The following is a 23082-nucleotide window of genomic DNA, read 5'->3' on the forward strand; positions in this document are numbered from 1 at the left end:
GTAACGCGTAGCCGCGCAGATGCCTGACGAGACAAATCCGTGCTCTGACCAAAGATGATATTAAAGCTTCAATTAATGACTGTAATTTTGTCTAGTGATGATTTCTCATGCTTTTTGAAAATGATTATTTAAAATACCCGATATTTTACAATATGTATAAGCAGCAGCTCGAGTCATTTGTAACTCACGATGCAAACTGGAGAAAGTCCCGTGTTATCGCTACAGTATAAACACAATGTTGCTGTGTTAAAGCAGCACAAATTACCACAGAGACACATATTTACGTGGCACAAACATAGTCCAGTAAAAATAGTTTGATTAAAAATTTTATTCTTGATTAATTTTTTAAATCGCGATTAAAATTTTAATGCGTTAATCTGTAATATTTGTTTATATACAGTATATATACAGTATATATTTATCAGTATTTTTGATTCCTCCTCAGGAAAGTACATCTGATGCAACAGAGACTGTGGCAGAGTGCCAAGCTTCCCAAGATTCAGAGGACATTCTGGCTCCCAGTATTTTACTGGAGAAAGGAGAAGAATTCGTTCCTCCTCAAACTGCCACTGAACCCTCACACTCAGAGACCAACACCTCATCTGACACTCTGTGTGAAACTGTCAAAGACCAGCCAGCTAAGCATAGCACCCTTCAAAGCCCTCACGTAACTGTCAGTAATCACATCACCATGCCCCATGCTTTTCAGTACCCACCTTCTTATTCAACCCTACCAGCCAGAAACTACATACCAGAGAACTGCTACACTCTCCCACTTCACCGAGACAGCTTTGGTCGAATTGGGGGACCAATGTGCAACGGAGCGGCCAAAGGAGATCAGGATGGCGCTGACTTACGGTCAGGAATCACTGCCATCAGTCACCCCATGATGGGAGGAACCCTGCCCATGAGACCTACCCTGGACCTTGCGGTTGATGATCACCTTGGTCCGTTACCCCATCCCTTCCTGCAGGATCTGTACCGGATGCAGACCCTGATTTCACATAAACGTGCCAGCATGGTCAGCCTGGATACCATTCGCAAAGACCCTCGATGGAGAGACCCCAATTTGCGTGAGGTCATTGCCATGCTCAGCCACCCCATGGATCCTGTCAAGTCCAATGCTGCTGCCTACCTGCAGCATCTCTGCTATGAGAATGACAAGGTAAAGCAGGATGTGAGGCAACTGCGTGGCATTCCCATATTGGTGGGGTTGTTGGACCACCCCAAGCCTGAGGTCTACCGCAAAGCCTGCGGTGCCCTGCGAAATATTTCCTTTGGCAAGGATCACTACAACAAGGTGGCCATCAAGAACAGTGATGGAATCCCAACACTGCTGAGGCTGCTCAGAAAGACCAGTGACATGGAAGTCCGAGAGCTGGTCACAGGTTTGTCATGTTTTGTGCAGAGCAGTTACCAATCATGTGAACTCTTATTTCATGGTCTGTTTTTAGGGTCTAAACATGCTCTTTAAGTGGGGAAGGTTACTTACACTATGGGTCTGTCTGAAAACCTAGTGAGCTCTCTACATAGGGTCTGTTCGAAAAACTAGTGAGCTACCTTGCTGTCTACTGCCTACATAGGTAGAAAGGATTCTAATGAGCCATTCACTTATACACAGATCAGCCATAACATTAAAACCACCTCCTTGTTTCTACACTCACTGTCCATTTTATCAGCTCAACTTACCATGTAGAAGTACTTTGAAATTCTACAATTACTGACTGTAGTCCATCTGTTTCTCTACATATCTTTTAAGCCTGCTTTCACCCTGTTCTTCAATGGTCAGGACCCCACCAGGACCACTACAGAGCAGGTATTATTTAGGTGGTGGATCATTCTCATCACTGCAGTGACACTGACATGGTGGTGGTGTGTTAGTGTGTGTTGTGCTGGTATGAGTGGATCAGACCCAGCAGCACTGCTGGAGTTGTTAAATACAGTGTCCACTCACTGTCCACTCTTATAGACGCTCCTACTTAGTTGGTCCACCTTGTAGATGTAAAGTGAGAGACGATCGCTCATCTATTGCTGCTGTTTGAGTTCGTCATCTTCTAGACCTTCATCAGTGGTCACAGGACGCTGCCCACAGGGCGCTGTTGGCTGGATATTTTTGGTTGGTGGACTATTCTCAGTCCAGCAGTGACAGTGAGGTGTTTAAAAACTCCATCAGCATTGCTGTGTCTTATCTACTCATACCAGCACAACACACACTAACACACCACCACCATGTCATTGTCACTGCAGTGCTGAGAATGACCACCACCTGCTCTGTGGTGGTCCTGGAAGGGTCCTGACGATTGAAGAACAGCATGAAAGGGGGCTAACAAAGCATGCAGAGAAACAGATGAACTACAGTCAGTAACTGTAGAACTACAAAGTGCTTCTATATGGTAAGTGGAGGTAATAAAATGGACAGTGAGTGTAGAAACAAGGAGGTGGTTTTAATGTTATAATGTTAGAATCCTTTCTACTTATGCCTAGTTCACACTACACAATTTTTGCCCCGATTTGCGCCCGTGGACAGGTCATCACTAGATGTGCCGGCTCTGAGGCATTCGCTCGGGGATCGAAACTCGACTCTCGATCGCAATGTGTAAACTGTTCAACAACTCGATCAGAGCGGCTCGCCAAGCGCTCGCAAACTTATGAAAAATATCTAGCATGTCAAATATCTGGACCAGTCGGCGAGTCAAAATCCTGTAGGTTGAAAGGCATTGCAAGCTGGTTGCGAGTGGCAGCGAGGGCTATGGCGAACTACAGCCAATGAGAACGCAAGATACAGGGTGAGGGGAAACCCTGGGGAGGAGTTGCAAAAACATGGGACAGGGGCATAATATGATTTCTATCAGAAAACATCGGCACACACACAAGCTTTACAGTATTTGTGACCTTATCGTCCACGCCAAACCATAATACCAACATTAAATTGCAAAAAATATTTATTAATCTCCAACTCACTACAGAACAGACAATCCCTGCTGGTCATGTAGCCCAATCCACTCGGGTTCATTTATTTTTCCTACTTGCTTTTACGCTACACATCAGCGCACAAACAACTTTAATCGCTCGCTTATTGTTGACGTGCATTTTTTGAGGTTGTATCATTAAACCCCTGGTCACTTCTCACATGTGTTTTCGTGACAAAACGTAGTTTGGGAGACCAGACAGACTCATCAGTGTGTGACCCCCTATCGCTGATCAGTCGTGTAGTGTGAACTTCACAGCGACTTAAAAGACGCCCGATTGCAAGAGATCCAGTTGTGTAGTGTGAACTGTATAGCGATCTGACAGCTCTGAACGGCGTGTAGTGTGAAGTTGGCAATAGGCAGCTGTCTAGGTAGGCAGTAGGCAGCTCACACCCTATATGGCCAAAAGTATGTGGACAAACCAATTATATTACATACATCATATGCACAGTTTGGGAACGGTCCTTTCTTGTACCAGTACGACATTGAAGAACTTAAATATTTATAAGAGGAATTCTTGTCCAACAGCATGGCCTAACCACAAAAGCATTATTTTGACTGAATGGGGACAAAAAAAAAAACACACTTCAAAATCTTTAATTCAAAGCCTTTACAGAAGAGCAGAGTCTTTAAGTTTGCATCTTTTCACAAAAATATAATAATGAATTTCAGTACTTTCATGGGTTTTCTGAAAAAAATGCTGGATTTAAAATATGCATACAGCAACTTATTAATTTAGTGGTGTAAAAAGTTTTGTAATGTCATTTAACTTTGTGATATAGCTTCCTAATTCCATGTTAGAGATTATAATGAACTATAGCTGGCTTCTGCTCTGTGCCTGTTTAAATAGAGCTACACCCATTAGACTAAAACACAATCATTATATTGTGAAATTATATTATTTCATTTTTATCAGCCACTTAGGTTAGGGTTGCAGCGGTTACGATTCCACTAGGAAAACTGGGCGCAGGCTCCCCCAGGCATAGCCAGTCACGTCTGTGCAGATATCCGGCCAGCCAATAGCACCACGGAGATTTAAATCCAGATCTGAGTGGTGGTGGGTTAGCGTAATAGGCCTCTGCAGCACTTGACTGCTTGTACAAATGATAGACTTTTAAAGGTCAGTAATGTCTTTAAGGCACAAATTGTTTATAATTGCAAAGTACATAGAGCAGCAGCCTTGTTGCCATCAGAATCTTTATTTCGCCAGTACCAGGTGTACAAGGAATTTCTTTTTGGGTGCAGGTGTCAATATATAAACATCTAATTAAAAAAATTGAAAGTTATGCTATATATAAACAAAGAATAAACAACACAGCAGCAATAACAACAGTGTAGCATCTGATAAAGTGTGCAATACAGATGTATAATACAGTACACTGCCAGACTTCAAGTATAAAAAATAGATATTCCAAGTAAATAAGGTTCAAATGTGTGTAAGGGAAGAATGTGGAAGGCACGTGTGATGTGATGATTTGTTAAAGCGGAGGAATGTGGGAATAGTCCTTGTGGGAATAGTCCTTGTTAAATATGGTGATGGCCTGTGGAAAGAAGCTGTGGAGGTGACGGTTGGGCCGAGTCTTTAAGGCTCTCACTCTCATTTACTGTACTATTACATTTACAGCATTTAGCAGACACTTTTATCCAAAGTGATTTACAATTATCACTAAATACAATTTGAGCAATTGAGGGTTAAGGGCCTTGATCAGGGGCCCAATAGTGGCAACTTGGTGGCAGCATGGCTTGAACCGACAAGCTTTTGTTTACTAGAACAGTACCTTAACTGTTAAGCTACCACTGCCCCAATAATGTTAATTATTGACTTCAAATGTATTATCTCAAAACGTTATTTAGTTTTCACCACAAATAGGACAAAAAAAAATAGTTTATTTACACACAGTTATTTTTACACAGTTTAAATAAGCCTTTTCTTAGGGGGAAAACTATTTATTTAAATTGATACTTGTTATTCAACTTTCATCTTTAGTTATTCCTGAGCTTTTTTGCATCTCTATAGAGTATTTCTGACCTTATCGTCCTCAACAAAACATAATACCAGCGCTGCATTGCAAAAAAATATTTATTAACCTCTAACCCACTACAGAACAAACAATCCCTGCTGACCGCGTAGCCAAATCAACTCAAATTCATTTATTTTTCCTACTTGACTTTATGCTACACATCAGTGCACAAACAACTTTAATCGCTCACTTATTGTTGATGTGCATTTTTGGATATGGTATCATTTTTTTGGACATGGTATCATTAAACCCCTAAACGTAGTTTGGTAGACCAGACAGACTCGCCTGCGATTCCTCATGATGGTAGATTGTGTAGTGTGAAACCCCCTATTGCCGATCAGCCAGTAGTGTGAAATACAAAACGACTGAAAAGACTCCCGAGTGCAAGAGAACAACCTGAAAGTCGTGTAGTGTGAACTTAGCACTAGCGGTGAAGGCAATCCCAGCATTCAGTGCGGCACAACCTGTCTCACAAAAAATTACAAATATGGCGCACAAATGTGGAGCAACAAACAGAGGTATTTTTAAACGTAAACAAGTTCTCAGCTTTTTTGCATCTCTATGGTTAGTCATTCTCACTAATTTACAGCAAGTTGTAAACTCTTGAGTAATTAGCAAAATGTAATTAGAATGCAGCAGCAGGCGTAAATAGCGATGTTGCTAAATCGGAGGCCAATTTCCGACGCATTTTGAGGACAGACTGCAGCCACATCAAAGCACACTTTGCACTGCACCATTTCAGCTTTCCACCCTTAGCCCTGAGTTAAAATGAAAAACATAATTAATGATAATGGTTGATTAACTGATCACCCTTAAGCTAAAACTACAATCTAACCTTCAGGAACACTGTGGAATCTCTCCTCTCATGAACCCCTGAAGATGGTCATTATCAACCATGGACTTCAGACTCTGACTGATGAGATCATCATTCCACATTCAGGCTTAAGAGGGGATCCCAATGACCCTTCCAGACCAGGAGCTCCGGAATGGACCACAGTATTCAAGAACACATCTGGATGTTTAAGGTATTTGTTGGAGTTTTCTGGGTGGTTGTGTTGCTACTACTGTTTGTGTGTTTTTTATTCAAATCTTGATTGACAGCATTGGTAACATATGGGCAATCTATATGGGTAATGACATGGGTGAAACAGTTTAATGAAGTCTGGGAAGTAGTGTTGATGCAACACAGATCTGTCTGTCTGTCTGTCTGTCTATCTATCTATCTACAACCCTTATTTCTGAAGAAATAGGAATATTTTATGAAACTGACAACAATATAAAAATATAAACAAATTAGAAATGTGTTGCCAGAGGCAGAGGCATGTTTACCATTGGGTCACATAACCAAAAGGTGAATTTGTACCCATTCTTGCTCAATACAAGACTTCAGCTGCTCAACAGTCAGTGGTTGCCATTGTCTGAGTCTCCTTATCTTGATGTGCCATACATTTTCAATAGGATACAGATCTTGACTGCAGGCAGGTCAGTCAAGCACAACCACTCTGTGTCTACAAAGCCATGCTGTCCTGGGAAAAGACCATGATGGCATTATATGACTCTTTAAAATGATATGTCTATACAATAATGGTTCCTTCACAAATATGCATTGGGTTCTGATACCATTACATTTTGTAAATAATTATAAAGAAATACTTTTCATCATATTTATAGGGGCAGACCATGATATGCCATTATACAGTCAAGCCGGAAAGTCTGCACACCCCTTTCACCTTCTCCATGTTTTATTACGTTACAGACTCATTCTATAATAGATTGAGTTCTTTTTTTTTGCCTCAAACATCTAAACACAATCGCCAATAATAACGAAGTGAAAACAGGGTTTAGAAAATGTGCAATTTTATTTTACTAACAGAAATGGTTTATTTAGGGGTTACATATCTATACACACCCTTAGCCTTATACTTGGTTGATGCACCTTTTGCAGCAATTACAGCTTTAAGGCATCTTGGGAAAGAAGCTACGAGCTTGGCACACTTGTTTCTGGACATTTTTTGCCCATTCCTCTTGGCATATCCTTACAAGCTCTGTCAGGTTGGATGGGGAGCGTTGGTCCGCCATGCTTTACTGTAGGGATGGCATTAGGTAGGATGAGCGGTGCCTGGTTTCCTCCAGACGTGATGCTTGGTATTCAGGCCAAAATCTTCTGTTCAATTTTGGTTGAGACCAGACCAGAGAATCTTGTTTCTCATCATTTGAGAGTCTAGATGCCTTTTGGCAAACTCCAAGCAGGCTGTCATGTGCCTTTTACTAAGAAGTGGCTTCCGTCTGGCCACTCTACCATAAAGGTGTGATTTATGGAGTGCTGCCTGGATGCTTGATCTTCTGATAGGTTCTCCCATCTCCACAAGGATACGCTGTAGCTCAGTCAGTGACCCTCGGGGTCCTGCTCACCTCCGTGGCCAGGGCCCGTCTTCCCCGATCGCTCAGTTTGGCCGGGCGACCAGGTCTAGGAAGATTTTTGGTGGTTCCAGACTTCTTCCATTCATGAATGATGGTGGCCACTGTGCTCTTTGGGACCTGTAAAACTGCAGCAATTTTTCTGTACCCTTCTCCAGATCTATGCCTGGACACATTCCTGTTTCTGAGGTCTGCAGATAATTCCTTTGACCCCATGTCTCTGATATGCACTGTCAACTGTGGGACCCTATATAGGCAATCCCCAATCATGTCCAAACAGTTGAATTTACCACAGGAGGGCTCCAATTAAATTGTGGAAACATCTCAAGCAGTATCAGTGAAAATGAACACAAATGTCTAAAAACCTGCTTTCACTTTGTCATTGTGGGTTATTTTGTGTAGAATTTTGTGAGAAAAAATGAACTCAATCTATTATACTGTAGAATGAGTCTGTAATGTAATAAAACGTGGGGAAGGTGAAAGGGGTGTGCAGACTTTCCAACTTAACTGTAGTCCACTTTATGACCACAATATTGGCTTCATTTGCTTTTATGCTTTCATTTTTTTTTGGGCTTTCAGTTTTTATTTGTTAATGGTAAAAGTGGTACAGTTATAGTGGAAAAAAATTGACCACTTCCAGATGGTGACAGAAGAATAACATTTATAACTGTGCCCTTGTTGTAAAGTTACTTTTTTTATTGACACTGTTGCATAGCTGTTGTTTTTTTATCCTGTGCAGGAATGTGAGTTCTGACGGGGCTGAAGCTCGTCAGAAGATGCGGGATTGTGAGGGACTGGTGGATGCTCTACTCCATGCTCTTTACTCTGCAGTGACTAAAAGGGATATGAATAACAAGGTACAATTTTATACAAAGATCAACGAAAACAAAATAGCCTATCACAGAAATACACTTTATGACCAAAAGTATGTAGACACCCCTTCTAATTATTGTAAAAAGTTTGGACAAGATTCCTGTTCCAGCATGACCTGTGAGGTCCATGAAAAAAGGAGTTCTGACCTCAACCCTACTGAACACTATTAAAACTAATAGGAATGTTTATTGCCATCGACACACAAAATCTTGTGTAGAGGCTTCTAGAAGAGTGGAGGTTGTTATAATTCAACAACCTTATGGCCAAGTGTCAACATTATTTTGGTCACACACTACCAGTCAAACATTTGGACACACATAATTAAAGTAAAATGAAAATCAGCACTTAGTGTTCAGCATACTGTATCCACATGTGCTTAATTAATAAAAGTACTACATGCTGTCTGTTTACTGTCAAAACACTAGACACCCTTAGGACTAATAGGAATGTTTATTGCCAGCAACACACTCTAAATAGTGGTACAGTTGTGGCCTAGTGGGTAGAGCTTTGGGCTATCAACTGCTGGGCCCTTGAGCAAGGCCCTTAACCCTCTCTGCTTCAGGGGCGCTGTAGAATGGCTGACCCTGCGCTCTGACCGCAGCTTCCAAACCAGCTGGGATATGTGAAGGAAGAATATTGTTGTACTGTACGTACAAATAAAGGCATTCTATTTTAATCTTGTGTCTTGAGACTTCTAAAAGAGCTGAGGCTGTTATAAATCAACAAGCTTATGGCCAAGTATCAACATGTTGTTTGGTCATACACCACCAGTCAAACATTCGGACACACCTGATTAAAGTAAAATGGAAATCAGCACTTAGTGTTTAGCATACTACATTCAATATGTTTACTGTCAAACCAGCTCCAAAACAGCTTTTAATGATTTGGATACATTCTAATTGCCTTAAATCAAAGCACATTGTTCCAAGAGTGAACGCTTTTAATAGCAGGGGTGCAAAATTTGGCTGAACCCATTGTTCTGGTAAATTGATGCCCTGGTGTGTGTGTGCTGACTGGGTTCAGTTTCAGGTTTCTGCACAAAACTGGCCACAGTCTAAGCTCTTCTGTCAATTCAAATATCGGGCTGCTGGAAATAAATTCAAATGACCTTTTAAATCGAGAGCATTAATCTAACTGTTATTTATCTGTCAGTTATCAGCTAATCATTTACATCTTCAGTGTAAACACAGGAATGAAGGTGCATAATGAAGAACACACACACGCACACACACACACACACACACACACACACTGCAGGATTTCTCGATGACTAAGGTCACCTTAAAGGAGAGCGAATTTTAAACAAATGTCCAACTAGTGTGCAAGTCCATGTATATGTCTGCAATCTATTTTTATATATACTCCACAATGCTCCATTAGTCTAGTAAATGTATTAGATTATGAGCATGTATTGTATCATGATTCCTGTATTGTAGAAGATAATACAATAGAGTATACCATCATACTAGAGAGCCCTAGCAAGACCAAACAATAGATTAATAATGAAAGTAACCCACATAAACCTGATGAGAATCTATACAGAAATCTTTCCACCTGGACCGCTATATATGTTTCTAATATTACCTCTTATTGTCCTGCAGTACAATACTAAAGCTGTACTCCTATAAGAATTTTTCCCGCAGTAGAAAATGTAGAGAATCATAACTGTGATAATAAAAAAAACCATTATTGTCATCTTTATGTATTTAGTCCACTCTTTCAGGCCTGCCTACTCTTCATACTTTATTCATTGTGATGTTTGCAGTCAGTGGAGAACTGTGTCTGCATCCTTCGTAATCTGTCCTACCACGTGCACAAAGAAGTACCAGGAGCAGAAAAATTCTACAGCAACCCCACCACTCAGACCCTCAAGCCAAAAACCCAGCAAAAGAAAAAGGAGATTCCAGATTGTTTCGGTGGACGAGGCTCCAAAGGTCAGGAATTTTAACATTATCAGAATTTCTCTGAATATCTATTTTACTTATCGTACCAGTGCATTTTTGTGATCCTGTGTTCACACTGGCAGCAATTCTGTCTAATGTTGGCCAAATGAATATCTTATACGATGAACACCATTGGGTACACCATTGACTGAATTTAAAATGCAATAAAAAAACATTTATAGGCACCCAGGTGGCGCAGCAGGATATTCCGCTAGCAAACCAGACTCCGGGATTCTGAACTCCTTGGTTCGAAACTCGGTGTTTGCCACGGGTGGGCTGGGTGCCATCTAGCGGGCATAATTGGCAGTGTCTGCAGGGATGGATGACCGGAATATGTGGCAAGGGTTTTCAAAACGCTGTGTTAGGACCCTGATTGGCGAATAGAGGTGCCTGTGCAGAGTGCATGGGTTGAAAAGGATTCCGCACAGGTCGGAGGAGGCGTGAGCAGCAATATACCCACCTCGACTGCAAAAAAACGGGGATCCCCAGCAGCGGAAGACAAACTGACTACACTAAATATATATATATACATATATATGAACCATAACATTAAAACCACTTCCTTGTTTCTACATTCACTGTCCATTTTATCAGCTCCACTTACCATATAGAAGCACTTTGTAGTTCTACAATTACTGACTGTGGTCCATCTGTTTCACTACATACCTTTTTGTCAGGACCCCCACAGGACCACTACAGAGCAGGTATTATTTAGGTGGTGGATCATTCTTAGCACTGCAGTGACTATGACATGGTGGTCAAGGACGGATTAAGGATAGTCTGGGCCCCAGGGCAAAACACCCCCACCCCCACCCTGCGCACCCTCCCCTCCAAAAACATAAATAAATTAATACATTAAACAACCTGTCAATAACTAACCCTAACACAAGAATCTATTTTATATAAGTTTCTTTCTACTCTTCTTTCTTGCAAAGTCATCCACTAATTCATCAAAATTAAGCTGTCTGACCAAATCTGATTCAATGGCCAGAAGTGACAGTGAGTTCAGGCGGTTTTGGCGCATCCTAATCCTGAGTTCATTCTCAATACAAGCCAGTTTGGAGAATGAACGCTCCCCTTCACAATTTGTGATAGGCACAGTCCAAAAAAGTGCTATGTAGACATTTGGAAAGGTTGACTGTAAATTCTAATTTATCATGGTTTTGAGCATTTTACTAGGACATTTTTCTTTTTCTGTTATGAATGATTTGTATTGTATCAATTCATCTGCCAGGCTCATGTTCAGATCTGAAGGATATGCTGCAGCGAGTGAGTTAGCCTTTAAAGTGAGCTCACTGTTGGACATATTGTCAGGCATGAAAAGAACATCAAATAGCTCAGTTAAGTGTGTGTATGCATTCAAACTGCTTGAAATTGCTTGTCTTAAATTTAAATAATTGCAAAATTGCTAAATTAATTTGTGTCTCTGCGCTTAAGAGAAATTGAACATAATAATTTTGAAACAATACAAATTCAGAAACATTAAGTAAGGGCCTGAATCGCATATTTGCAACAAAACGTCTGTTATGAAATATGGTAGCTTGCCTGGCAATTTGTAGGTCCCTAGAAAGTCAAGGAGCCATGGTAAACGACTTCTATGGAAGTCAAGGGCCCCATAGCAGGGGCCCTCGTGATCAAGGGCCCTCTAATGGTATGCCCTGCTCTTCTCTAGGGCCCCCTGGTAGGGGCTCTCATAACCAGGGCCCTCAAAAAATATGCCCCCCTCTTTCCTAGGACCCCTAATAGCCAGAAGTCGAAGTCAGAGCAGTGCCACAACGCCTCATCCATTTTCATAAGGGGCCCAAAAGCATGGCTAGGGCCCAAAAGCATGGCTAGGGCCCCCACAAGCATGGCTAGGGCCCAAAAGCATGGCTAGGGCCCTAAATAAAAATATATTGTATCATAAATGTTGATAGGCATCGCAAAATGTTTTGGGCCAGGGCCCCCCCGGGGCCCCCTGACCTCAAGGGCCCCTGGGCGCTGGCCCCACTGGCCCGGTCAGTAATCCAGCCATGATGGTGGTGGTGTGTTAGTGTGTGTTGTGCTGGTATGAGTGGATAAGACACAGCAATGTTGATGGAGTTTTGATACACCTCACTGTCACTGTTCTACTGAGAATAGTCCACCAACCAAAAATATCCAGCCTACAGTACCCCATGGGCAACGTCCTGTGACCACTGATGAAGGTCTAGAAGATGATCAACTCAAACAGCAGTAACAGATGAGCGATCGTCTATGACTTTACATCTACAAGGTGGACCAACTAAGTAGAAGTGGCTAATAAAGTGTACAGTGAGTGGACACGATATTCAAAAACTCCAGCAGCACTGCTGTGTCTGATCCACTCATACCAGCACAACACACACTAACACACCATCACCATGTCAGTGTCACTGCAGTGCTGAGAATGATCCACCACCCAAATAATACCTGCTCTGTGGTGGTCTTGTGGGGGTCCTGACCATTGAAGAACATTATTTGTTGTATTAATTGTAGAACTACAAAGTGTTTCTATATGATAAGTGGAGCTGGTAAAATGGACAGTGAGTGTAGAAACAAGGAGGTGGTTTTATTGTTATGGTTCATATATATACCCAGGACCTTCTTGCTGTGATGTAACAGTGCTACCCACTTAGCCACCGTGTCATGGTGGCTAAGTGGGTAGCACTGTCACATCACAGCAAGAAGGTCCTGGGTTCGATCCCCAGGTGAGGCGGCCCGGGTCCTTTCTGTGTGGAGTTTGCATGTTCTCCCTGTGTGGGTTTCCTCTGCGGGCTCTGGTTTCCTCCCACAATCCAAAGACATGCAAGTGAGGTGAATTGAAGACACTAAATTGTCCATGACTGTGTTCAATATAACCTTATGAACTGATGAATCTTGTGTAATGAGTAACTACCGTTTCTGTCATGAATGTAAGTGTAAAACATGACGTTAAAATCCTAATAAACAAACAAACAAACCAAAAAGTAAATTTGTGCCCAATTTTGTCCCATGTTGCCCAAATTAATATCATATATGATGAACACCATTGGACTTCTCTGACTGAATCTAATGCTGGACAAAGCCAACAGTCTTCTTGTTTGTGCAATATAATAGTTAAATTGTCTCTATGCATTTAAAATTTACTGAGATTGGCTTTTATTAGGGCTGAAGTCACAAGTTTACATACATTTACAGTGGGGTCAAAAAGTATTTAGTCAGCCACTGATTGTGCAGGTTCTCCTACTTAGAAAGATGAGAGAGGTCTGTAATTTTCATCATAGGTACACTTCAACTATGAGAGACAAAATGAGAAAAATAAATCCAGAAAATCACATTGTAGGATTTTTAAAGAATTTATTTGTAAATTATGGTGGAAAATAAGTATTTGGTCAATAACAAAGAAGCAAAATTTCTGGCTCTCACAGACCTGTAACTTCTTCTTTAAGAAGCTCTTCTGTCCTCCACTCGTTACCTGTATTAATGGCACCTGTTTGACCTCGTTATCTGTAAAAAAGACACCTGTCCGCAGCCTTAAACAGTCAGACTCCAAACTCAACCATGGACAAGACCAAGAGCTATCGAAGGACACCAGGAAGAAAATTGTAGAGCTGCACCAGGCTGGGAAGAGTGAATCTACAATAGGCAAGCAGGTTGGTGTGAATAAATCAACTGTGGGAGCAATTGTAAGAAAATGGAAGACATACAAGACCATTGAGGGTCAAGATCTCATCCCATGGGGTCAAAATGATCATGAGAACGGTGAGCAAAAATCCCAGAACTACACGGAGGGACCTGATGAATGACCTGCAGAGAGCTGGGACCAAAGTAACAAAGGCTACCATCAGTAACACACTACGCCGAGAGGGACTCAAATCCTGCAGTGCCAGGCGTGTCCCCCTGCTTGAGCCAGTACATGTCCAGGCCCGTCTGAAGTTTGCCAGAGAGCATATGGATGATCCAGAAGAGGATTGGGAGAATATCATGTGGTCAGATGAAACCGAAATGGAACTTTTTGGTAAAAACTCAACTCGTCGTGTTTGGAGGAAGAAGAAGAACCCAAGAACACCATACCTACTGTGAAGCATGGGGGTGGAAACATCATGCTTTGGGGCTGTTTTTCTGCAAAGGGGACAGGACGACTGATCCGTGTTAAAGGAAGAATGAACGGGGCCATGTATCGTGAGATTTTAAGCCAAAACCTCCTTCCATCAGTGAGAGCATTGAAGATGGAACATGGCTGGGTCTTCTAGCATGACAATGATCCCAAACACACCGCTCAGGCAACGAAGGAGTGGCTCCGTAAAAAGCATTTCAAGTTCCTGGAGTGGCCTAGCGAGTCTCCAGACCTCAACCCCATAGAAAATTTGTGGAGTCCGTGTTGCCCAGCGACAGCCCCAAAACATCACTGCTCTAGAGGAGATCTGCATGGAGGAATGGGCCACAATACCAGCTACAGTGTGTGCAAACCTGGTGAAGACTTACAGGAAACGTTTGACCTCTGTCCTTGCCAACAAAGGTTATGTTACAAAGTATTGAGTTGAACTTTTGTTATTGACCAAATACTTATTTTCCACCATAATTTACAAATAAATTCTTTAAAAATCCTACAATGTGATTTCCTGGATTTTTTTTTCTCATATTGTCTCTCATAGTTGAAGTGTACCTATGATGAAAATTACAGACCTCTCTCATCTTTCTAAGTAGGAGAACTTGCACAATCAGTGGCTGACTAAATACTTTTTGGCCTAACTGTAAAATAAACAAATGTCACAACTCTTGGGAATTCAATGATTTGCTTTAAAAAATGTCCTCATTTATTCCATCTCATTAATTTGAGTTCATTTATTGAGGTGTATTAAGGACATTTACTGGGTCAAGTATACATCTAGCCACTTAATTGACGTTTTGTGGTGTAATGAAATCTACAATGTAGTCTGACATTTCGCCATGGCATTCTTATTCCTTGTTAGTAAGTATGATTGATTGTAGTTGTACATAGAAGAATGGAATAGATTTTAGAATGGCTGTTCTATAGCTGGTAAGTTCTCTGCAGGCAAATCAATAGCTCTTCTGAGAGGGGGTAGTTGAGGAACAGTTCTTAAAAGTGGGGGGGAAAACTAAACTGTTACAAACTAACTGCACAGTCCATAGTCAAACAGGCTATACATTACTGGGATGTTTTAAAATTTGTACCTTACAGGTTGATTCAGGTTTGTTGATGGTCACCTAATGAATCAGGAACAGGCTTCCGTCTTGCACAGCAGCTCCAAAACCCATAAAGAAGTCAATAAGTCAAGAAGTTGCTCGACTGTGGGCCATGTGATACATGTTCCAACAGCAACTAATGCAAGACAGACTTGTTTTTGACAGACTGACCATGCAGCATAAGGTGGGATGTTAGGGTTTGGGATGTTAGGGTTTGGGATGAGATCACTGTTTCATGTAGTCATTAATGGCTGCAGTCAGAGCTGTCATGAAGTCATGGGCTGTAGCCAATCATAATCACTATTAATTTATCAGGATTTTAACGTCATGTTTTACACATTTATGACTGGACACGTATTTACTGGTTACACAAGATTCATCAGTTCAAGTTCCATGTCAAACACAGTCAAGGACAATTTTATATCTCCAATTTACTTCACTTGCAGTCTTTGGACTGTGGAAGGAAACCGGAGCTCCCGGAGGAAACCCACGCAGACACAGGGAGAACATGCAAACTCTACACAGAAAGGACCCAGACCGTGCTCCACCTGGAAATCGAACCCAGGACCTTCTTGCTGAGCCACCGTGCTGCCTCATCACTAAAAGGCAAATAGAAGGCCATTCCACAAATTTATATTACGTGAAAGTATATTAATAACGAAATATATGTTACAATTATTTAGTTACAGAGAAGATGAGTTGTAATACTTAGTGTATATAACCTAATGACTTTAACTGTATGTATAAGTTGCTGTCTTTCAGCAAACAGTGGATTCAAAAAGTATTTAGACACTCAATTGTGTATTGTATTGATTTTACATGAATATTATTGCCATTTCCCTTTCAATTTACACTAACACCAATTTGCCAGACAGCCAACTTTAGGAATGTTCAAGGTTACACCAAGCTTATTCCATTTCAAAGTGATTGAGACCACTGCGGCCCCGGGTACACCCATAGCATTAGATATTGTACGAGGGTTCTTCAAAGAGTTTACACACTTCTTTTTAACTTTTTTTTAACTTAGCCAAATCAATAAACTCATACTAAACTTACCAACTAAAATGTGTCAGGAGTAATTCAAGAACCACCTTAAAACAGGTTCTTCATAAACTGCACAGTCCATAGTCAAGCAGGCTTTACATTGCTGTGATGTTTTAAAAGTTGCACCCAAAAGCTTGATTCAGGTTTGTTAATGATCACCAAATGAATCAGGAACAGGCTTCCGTCTTGCACAGCAGCTCCAAAACCCATAAAGAAGTCAATAAGTCAAGAAGTTGCTCGACTGTGGGCCATGTGATACATGTTCCAACAGCAACTAATGCAAGACAGACTTGTTTTTGACAGACTGACCATGCAGCATAAGGTGGGATGTTAGGGTTTGGGATGAGATCACTGTTTACTGTAGTTTTTTTCTATTTTATTTATGCATTTTCTCCCAATTTAGCGTGGTCAATCTGTCTTCCGCTGCTGGGGGATCCCTGATTTCAGTCAAGGTGGGTGTATTGCTGCTCACGCCTCCGACGACCCGCGCTCAGCCCTTTGTGGAACCCTTTTTTACCTATGCGCTCTGCACAGATGCCTTTCTATCTGCCAATCAGGGTTCTTACACAGCGTTTGAAGACCCCACCCACATAGTCCGGTCACCCCACCCACATAGTCCGGTCATCCCGCCCTAGCAGGACCGTGTCTGCTGCAGGCACTGCCAGTTATGGCCGCTAGATGGCACCCAGCTGACCTGTGACAACGCCGAGTTTTGAACCAAGGAGTTTACAATCTCTGTGCAAGCGTGCTATCGGAAAATCCCGCTGCACCACCTGGGCAGTTTTATGTACTTTTTAATGACTGCAGACAAACTAGCCCTATTTAGTATGGGCACAAAGAAGTCATGAGCTGTAGTCAATCAGATTCACTAAAGTGCAAATAGAAGGTCATGCCATGAATGGGATAGGATTTTCTGCACCACTAAATTAAAAATCTAAGTTGCTGTATGTATTTTTGACTTCGTATTTTTCTAAACACAATCAATGTGTTAAAATAATCATTTATGAAGGTTTTTTTGATAAAAATATGTTACAATTATTCAGTCACAATAATAACAGAAGAGTTCTAAGAGTACTAAGTGTATGCAAACTTACGACTTTAACTGTATGTGTAAGTTGCTGTGTTTCAGCAAACAGTGGATTCAAAAAGTATCCAGACCCCTTGAGTTTTGCACATTATTGTTGCCATTTTTATTCCCCAATTTATACTTACACCAATTTGTCAGAGAGCCAATTTGTTCAAGACTGTGCCAAGCTTCTTTCATTTTAAAATGATTGCGGCCACTGTGGTCCTAGAAACACACAAAGCATTAGATATTGTATTATATATTTGCCTTGATGCAAACTTTACAACAATTTGAACACTGAGATACACAAATAGTTCCTTGGACATAATGGCTTGTTTTGCCCCATGCAGTTGTAACCATTCTGGCTACTAGTATTAGAAACCAGATTTTAACCAGTATTTTGACTCCAGATGGGGGGATTCCTCTTATCCACTAGGGGGGCAGGGAGCAGTCATTGGTCCCTTATATAAGTAGAGGAAGCCAGGTAGGAAAAAGTAGAGAGTCGACCTCAGGCACAAGCACTCTTTTTTTCTCTTTTTTGGGAAACCCAGAGTTTCAGGCTCATTGTAATTGTTTTTTTATGTGGCACGAATGTGGCATGTTTTTGGTTGGGAGAGCTGAGGAATGGTCTGGATCTTCCTGAGGTTTGGGAAGAGTTGGCCCTAACATCCAAGTTACATCTATGCCTACATCTCGACATCTCAGAGCGCGTCTGCTAAACTGGTGGGACCAAACAATTTCTCCTCATCCAAAGACTGTGAAATATTTGGTTATGGACTTTATTGTTCTTTAAAGACTGTTGGGAAATTATGAGTATTTGATTATTGGAGGGGTTTGTGGTTGACTAGTTGTTTATTTGTTGCTTTTGTTTGTTTATTATTTTATATATATATATATATATATATATATATATATATATATATATATATACAGTGTATCACAAAAGTGAGTACACCCCTCACATTTCTGCAAATATTTCATTATATCTTTTCATGGGACAACACTATAGACATGAAACTTGGATATAACTTAGAGTAGTCAGTGTACAGCTTGTATAGCAGTGTAGATTTACTGTCTTCTGAAAATAACTCAACACACAGCCATTAATGTCTAAATAGCTGGCAACATAAGTGAGTACACCCCACAGTGAACATGTCCAAATTGTGCCCAAATGTGTCGTTGTCCCTCCCTGGTGTCATGTGTCAAGGTCCCAGGTGTAAATGGGGAGCAGGGCTGTTAAATTTGGTGTTTTGGGTACAATTCTCTCATACTGGCCACTGGATATTCAACATGGCACCTCATGGCAAAGAACTCTCTGAGGATGTGAGAAATAGAATTGGTGCTCTCCACAAAGATGGCCTGGGCTATAAGAAGATTGCTAACACCCTGAAACTGAGCTACAGCATGGTGGCCAAGGTCATACAGCGGTTTTCCAGGACAGGTTCCACTCGGAACAGGCTTCGCCAGGGTCGACCAAAGAAGTTGAGTCCACGTGTTCGGCGTCATATCCAGAGGTTTGCTTTAAAAATAGACACATGAGTGCTGCCAGCATTGCTGCAGAGGTTGAAGACGTGGGAGGTCAGCCTGTCAGTGCTCAGACCATACGCCGCACACTGCATCAACTCGGTCTGCATGGTCGTCATCCCAGAAGGAAGCTGACGCACAAGAAAGCCCGCAAACAGTTTGCTGAAGACAAGCAGTCCAAGAACATGGATTACTGGAATGCCCTGTGGTCTGACGAGACCAAGATAAACTTGTTTGGCTCAGATGGTGTCCAGCATGTGTGGCGGCGCCCTGGTGAGAAGTACCAAGACAACTGTATCTTGCCTACAGTCAAGCATGGTGGTGGTAGCATCATGGTCTTGGGCTGCATGAGTGTTGCTGGCACTGGGGAGCTGCAGTTCATTGAGGGAAACATGAATTCCAACATGTACTGTGACATTCTGAAACAGAGCATGATCCCCTCCCTTCGAAAACTGGGCCTCATGGCAGTTTTCCAACAGGATAACGACCCCAAACACAACCTCCAAGATGACAACTGCCTTGCTGAGGAAGCTGAAGGTAAAGGTGATGGACTAAACCACATTGAGCACCTGTGGCACATCCTCAAGTGGAAGGTGGAGGAGTTCAAGGTGTCTAACATCCACCAGCTCCGTGATGTCATCATGGAGGAGTGGAAGAGGATTCCAGTAGCAACCTGTGCAGCTCTGGTGAATTCCATGCCCAGGAGGGTTAAGGCAGTGCTGGATAATAATGGTGGTCACACAAAATATTGACACTTTGGGCACAATTTGGACATGTTCACTGTGGGGTGTACTCACTTATGTTGCCAGCCATTTAGACATTAATGGCTGTGTGTTGAGTTATTTTCAGAAGACAGTAAATTTACACTGCTATACAAGTTGTACACTGACTACTCTAAGTTATATCCAAGTTTTATTTCTATAGTGTGAAAAGATGAAAAGATATAATAAAATATTTGCAGAAATGTGAGGGGTGTACTCACTTTTGTGATACACTGTATATATATATATATATATATACTGTATATATGTGTGTGTGTGTGTGGGAGTATCTAAGCATTAACAAATACACAGTACAATTGAATAAGTCTAAGGATGGCATTTGTAGCCTAGTGGTTAAGGTACTGGACTAGTAATTAGAATATTGCTGGTTCCAGCCCCACCACTGCTAGGTTGCTGCTGTTGGGCTCTTGAGCAAGGCCCTTAACCCTCAATTGCTCAGACTGTATACTGTGAGTACTATAAGTCATGTTGGATAAAGGAGTCTGTCAAATGCTGAAAATGTAAATTGTCCTTCCAGGTGTGTCTTTTAATTTAAATTGCAACATGCGGACTGGTTTTCACTGCGTCATTATAAGTGTTTGAGTGTAGATTCATGGCAGTTATATTCATTTAAAATCAAATCCACAACACCATAAAGTGTGAAAATTCAAGGCATCTGATTATTTTTGGTATCCACTATATATCAGTAATTAGTATTTAAAAAGAAAAAGTGGACAGTGTGGTAATGGGACTGACCACACTGTAATAAGTCTAGTCCCAACCACTTTGCAGTCACGCCACTTCTAATAGCTAACACTTACTAATTATGAATGCTTTCCGGCTGTTTTTACACTCTTGTGACTGGCAGTGTGAACACAGAGATATACAGTGTGATTATGAACAATGAGAATTGTTATGACATGATTTTGAACACTTGCTATGAACTGTTGGATCTCTGGATTATACTAGGGGAGGTTTTTAATACTGTGGGCTGGATGTACTAAGATTTTCGCACCAATTTTCTGCCATGATTCTGTAGCATTCTTTGTGGAAAGACTGCAACTGGCGTACAAACATAAATGAGCAGTCTTACATGCCCCGTACATGGAATGATGTATGTTGCTTCTATCTTTAAAGCAAAAGTAGAAAGATAACTGCAAAGAAAGTGCTGCTTACAGTATGAGTTTTGTGCTATTTTTCTACCTCCCAAAACCAGGTGTAAACCATCCACAGCTGTGTTGATATCAGATTTTCTTGCAGAGTTTTCTTAAAATCTAGTCGTATTAAAGTATGTGATCGCATTGCACTTCCTCTACTCCTGATCGAGGAAAGCCGTAACTAACGCGCACCCATACTGATATGTTGACCTTAGCCCAGGGGTTTTCAACCTTTTTGGACATGCGCCCCCTTCAGTGTGCCGACCTTGAACCTGCTGCAAGCACATCATAAAAATTCTTAGTTCAATATTAGTTACAGCTAGTCGTAAATCGTAAGCTGTACTCGCTTTTGATGTAAATGAGAGCAGAAAATGTTGCTTCACAGACCCAAGTAGAGGCAAAAATACATCAATTGCTAGGTTCGCCAGTTTAGGATACTCTGCTTTGACAAACAGCAAAAACTCCTGATGTAGATTCTCTTGATGCATGCTCAATAATCCAGGTACACAAATCCACAAAGTTGAATCAGTTCATCTGGACACAAACAGAGTAACGTAGTGTATGCTGTTAGGTGCCGGGAGGATTGTCGGGAACTGTACATCGGGGAAACTAAACAGCCACTGGCTAAATGAATGGCCCAACATAGAAGATCGACCTCTTCTGGCCAGGACTCCGCGGTTTACACTCACCTGCAGCCAGCGGCCAATCATTTAATGATGACGATGTGCAGATCCTTGACAAGGAGGAACGCTGGTTTGAACGGGGAGTCAAAGAGGAACGACCATCTCTGAACCGGGGAGGGGGCCTGAAAGTACATCTCTTACCATCTTACAACGCTGTAATAGGAGCTATACCCCAATCATGTGTGAAAGGCACACATGGCCATTGTAATTAATGGTCATTGTGAGTTGCATATGGACCTGATCACCAGTTCCATTGTTATGCAATGGGCGGTGATCGGTCGTTATGCAAATCGGCTGCATATAAGGTTGGGGTATTCACCACCAGCTCAGACTGAAAAAGTCACTTGGATTGAGTGACGAAACGTATCTCTACAACCAACTTGTGTCCAGATGAACTGATTCAACCTTGTGGGTCATGATGTACATAGATTGCTTATCGGCATTGGTGGTCTCGGAATTAATGGCCTTGCTCATCGAATCCTCGGCTGAAACAAGGCAGTCATTGATTTATCTTCACTGTAAGCCCTTTTTTAAGTTTTGCTAGCCAACGTTCCTTTTTCCAGACTGAGATAGCCAATAAAGAAATTGCTTTAATTTTAAAAGTAAAACAAATCTCGTAATGTCATGCGCCCCACATGCCCGGCTCATCCCACCCTGAACAACAGCCAATCGTTGTTCATGTGGCCGCCCAGCCCAGCCGGATGGTAGAGCTGAGATTCGATACAATGTATTCGAAATCCCAGCTCTGGTGTGCTATCGTGTTTTACCGCTGCGCCACCTGAGCTGCATAATAAATAAATTTTAATGCTGTCTGGGTGGCACAATGGCTCAGTGGGTAGCACTGTCGCCTCACAACAAGAAGGTCCTGGGTTTGATTCCCAGGTGGAACGGTCCTGGTCCTTTCTGTGATGAGTTTGCATGCTCTCCCGGTGTCTGCGTGGGTTTCCTCCAGGAGCTCTGGGTTCCTCCCACAGTCCAAAGACTTGCAAGTGAGGTGAATTGGAGATGTCCTGTCATGAATGTAACCAAAGTTACAGAGCAGAAGAGCACACAGGAGTATTTTCATCAAGAAACCATCAAACCATTTTCCAGCATCATAAGCTATAGCAGTCACATGACGTGTTCTTCACACTTCAAACTTTTTCACCTATTACTCATGTCCTGTCTTAACTCTGGAGCACTCCTGCAGCTGTATTTGGCAGCTTTTCAGCTCTGCACCTCAGGCAGGCTGTAGTTAGTAGGCAGAACCAGTCGCAGTTCGCTGCAGCTTTAGTAAATTGAACGTACGTCCTGAGTCAACTTTGTACATCCAGCCCTATGTGCTTTGATATGTCACCTGTAACGTGTATTCTGCCGTTGTGCGTGTGTCTTTTTTTCATGTGCTTGCTTTGTTGGTGCGACTGTCTTCATCTGCAGAGGAGTGGTTCAATCAGTGT

At 41.8% G+C, this 23082-nt stretch overlaps 1 protein-coding gene across 1 annotated transcript in view; it reads left to right on the top strand.

The window, feature by feature from the left end:
• Positions 1 to 23082, top strand: part of arvcfa (ARVCF delta catenin family member a) — an 87962-nt gene that overhangs the window by 38064 nt on the left and 26816 nt on the right. The window contains exons 4-8 of the mRNA XM_063013776.1: positions 446 to 1388; positions 5832 to 6015; positions 8148 to 8265; positions 10047 to 10215; positions 23063 to 23080. Coding sequence (XP_062869846.1) covers positions 446 to 1388; positions 5832 to 6015; positions 8148 to 8265; positions 10047 to 10215; positions 23063 to 23080 — 1432 coding nt within the window. The remainder of the gene's footprint in view (positions 1 to 445; positions 1389 to 5831; positions 6016 to 8147; positions 8266 to 10046; positions 10216 to 23062; positions 23081 to 23082) is intronic.

The sequence above is a fragment of the Trichomycterus rosablanca genome, chromosome 18, assembly GCF_030014385.1.
Source record: "Trichomycterus rosablanca isolate fTriRos1 chromosome 18, fTriRos1.hap1, whole genome shotgun sequence".
In the NCBI taxonomy this organism is placed as follows: Eukaryota; Metazoa; Chordata; class Actinopteri; order Siluriformes; family Trichomycteridae; genus Trichomycterus; species Trichomycterus rosablanca.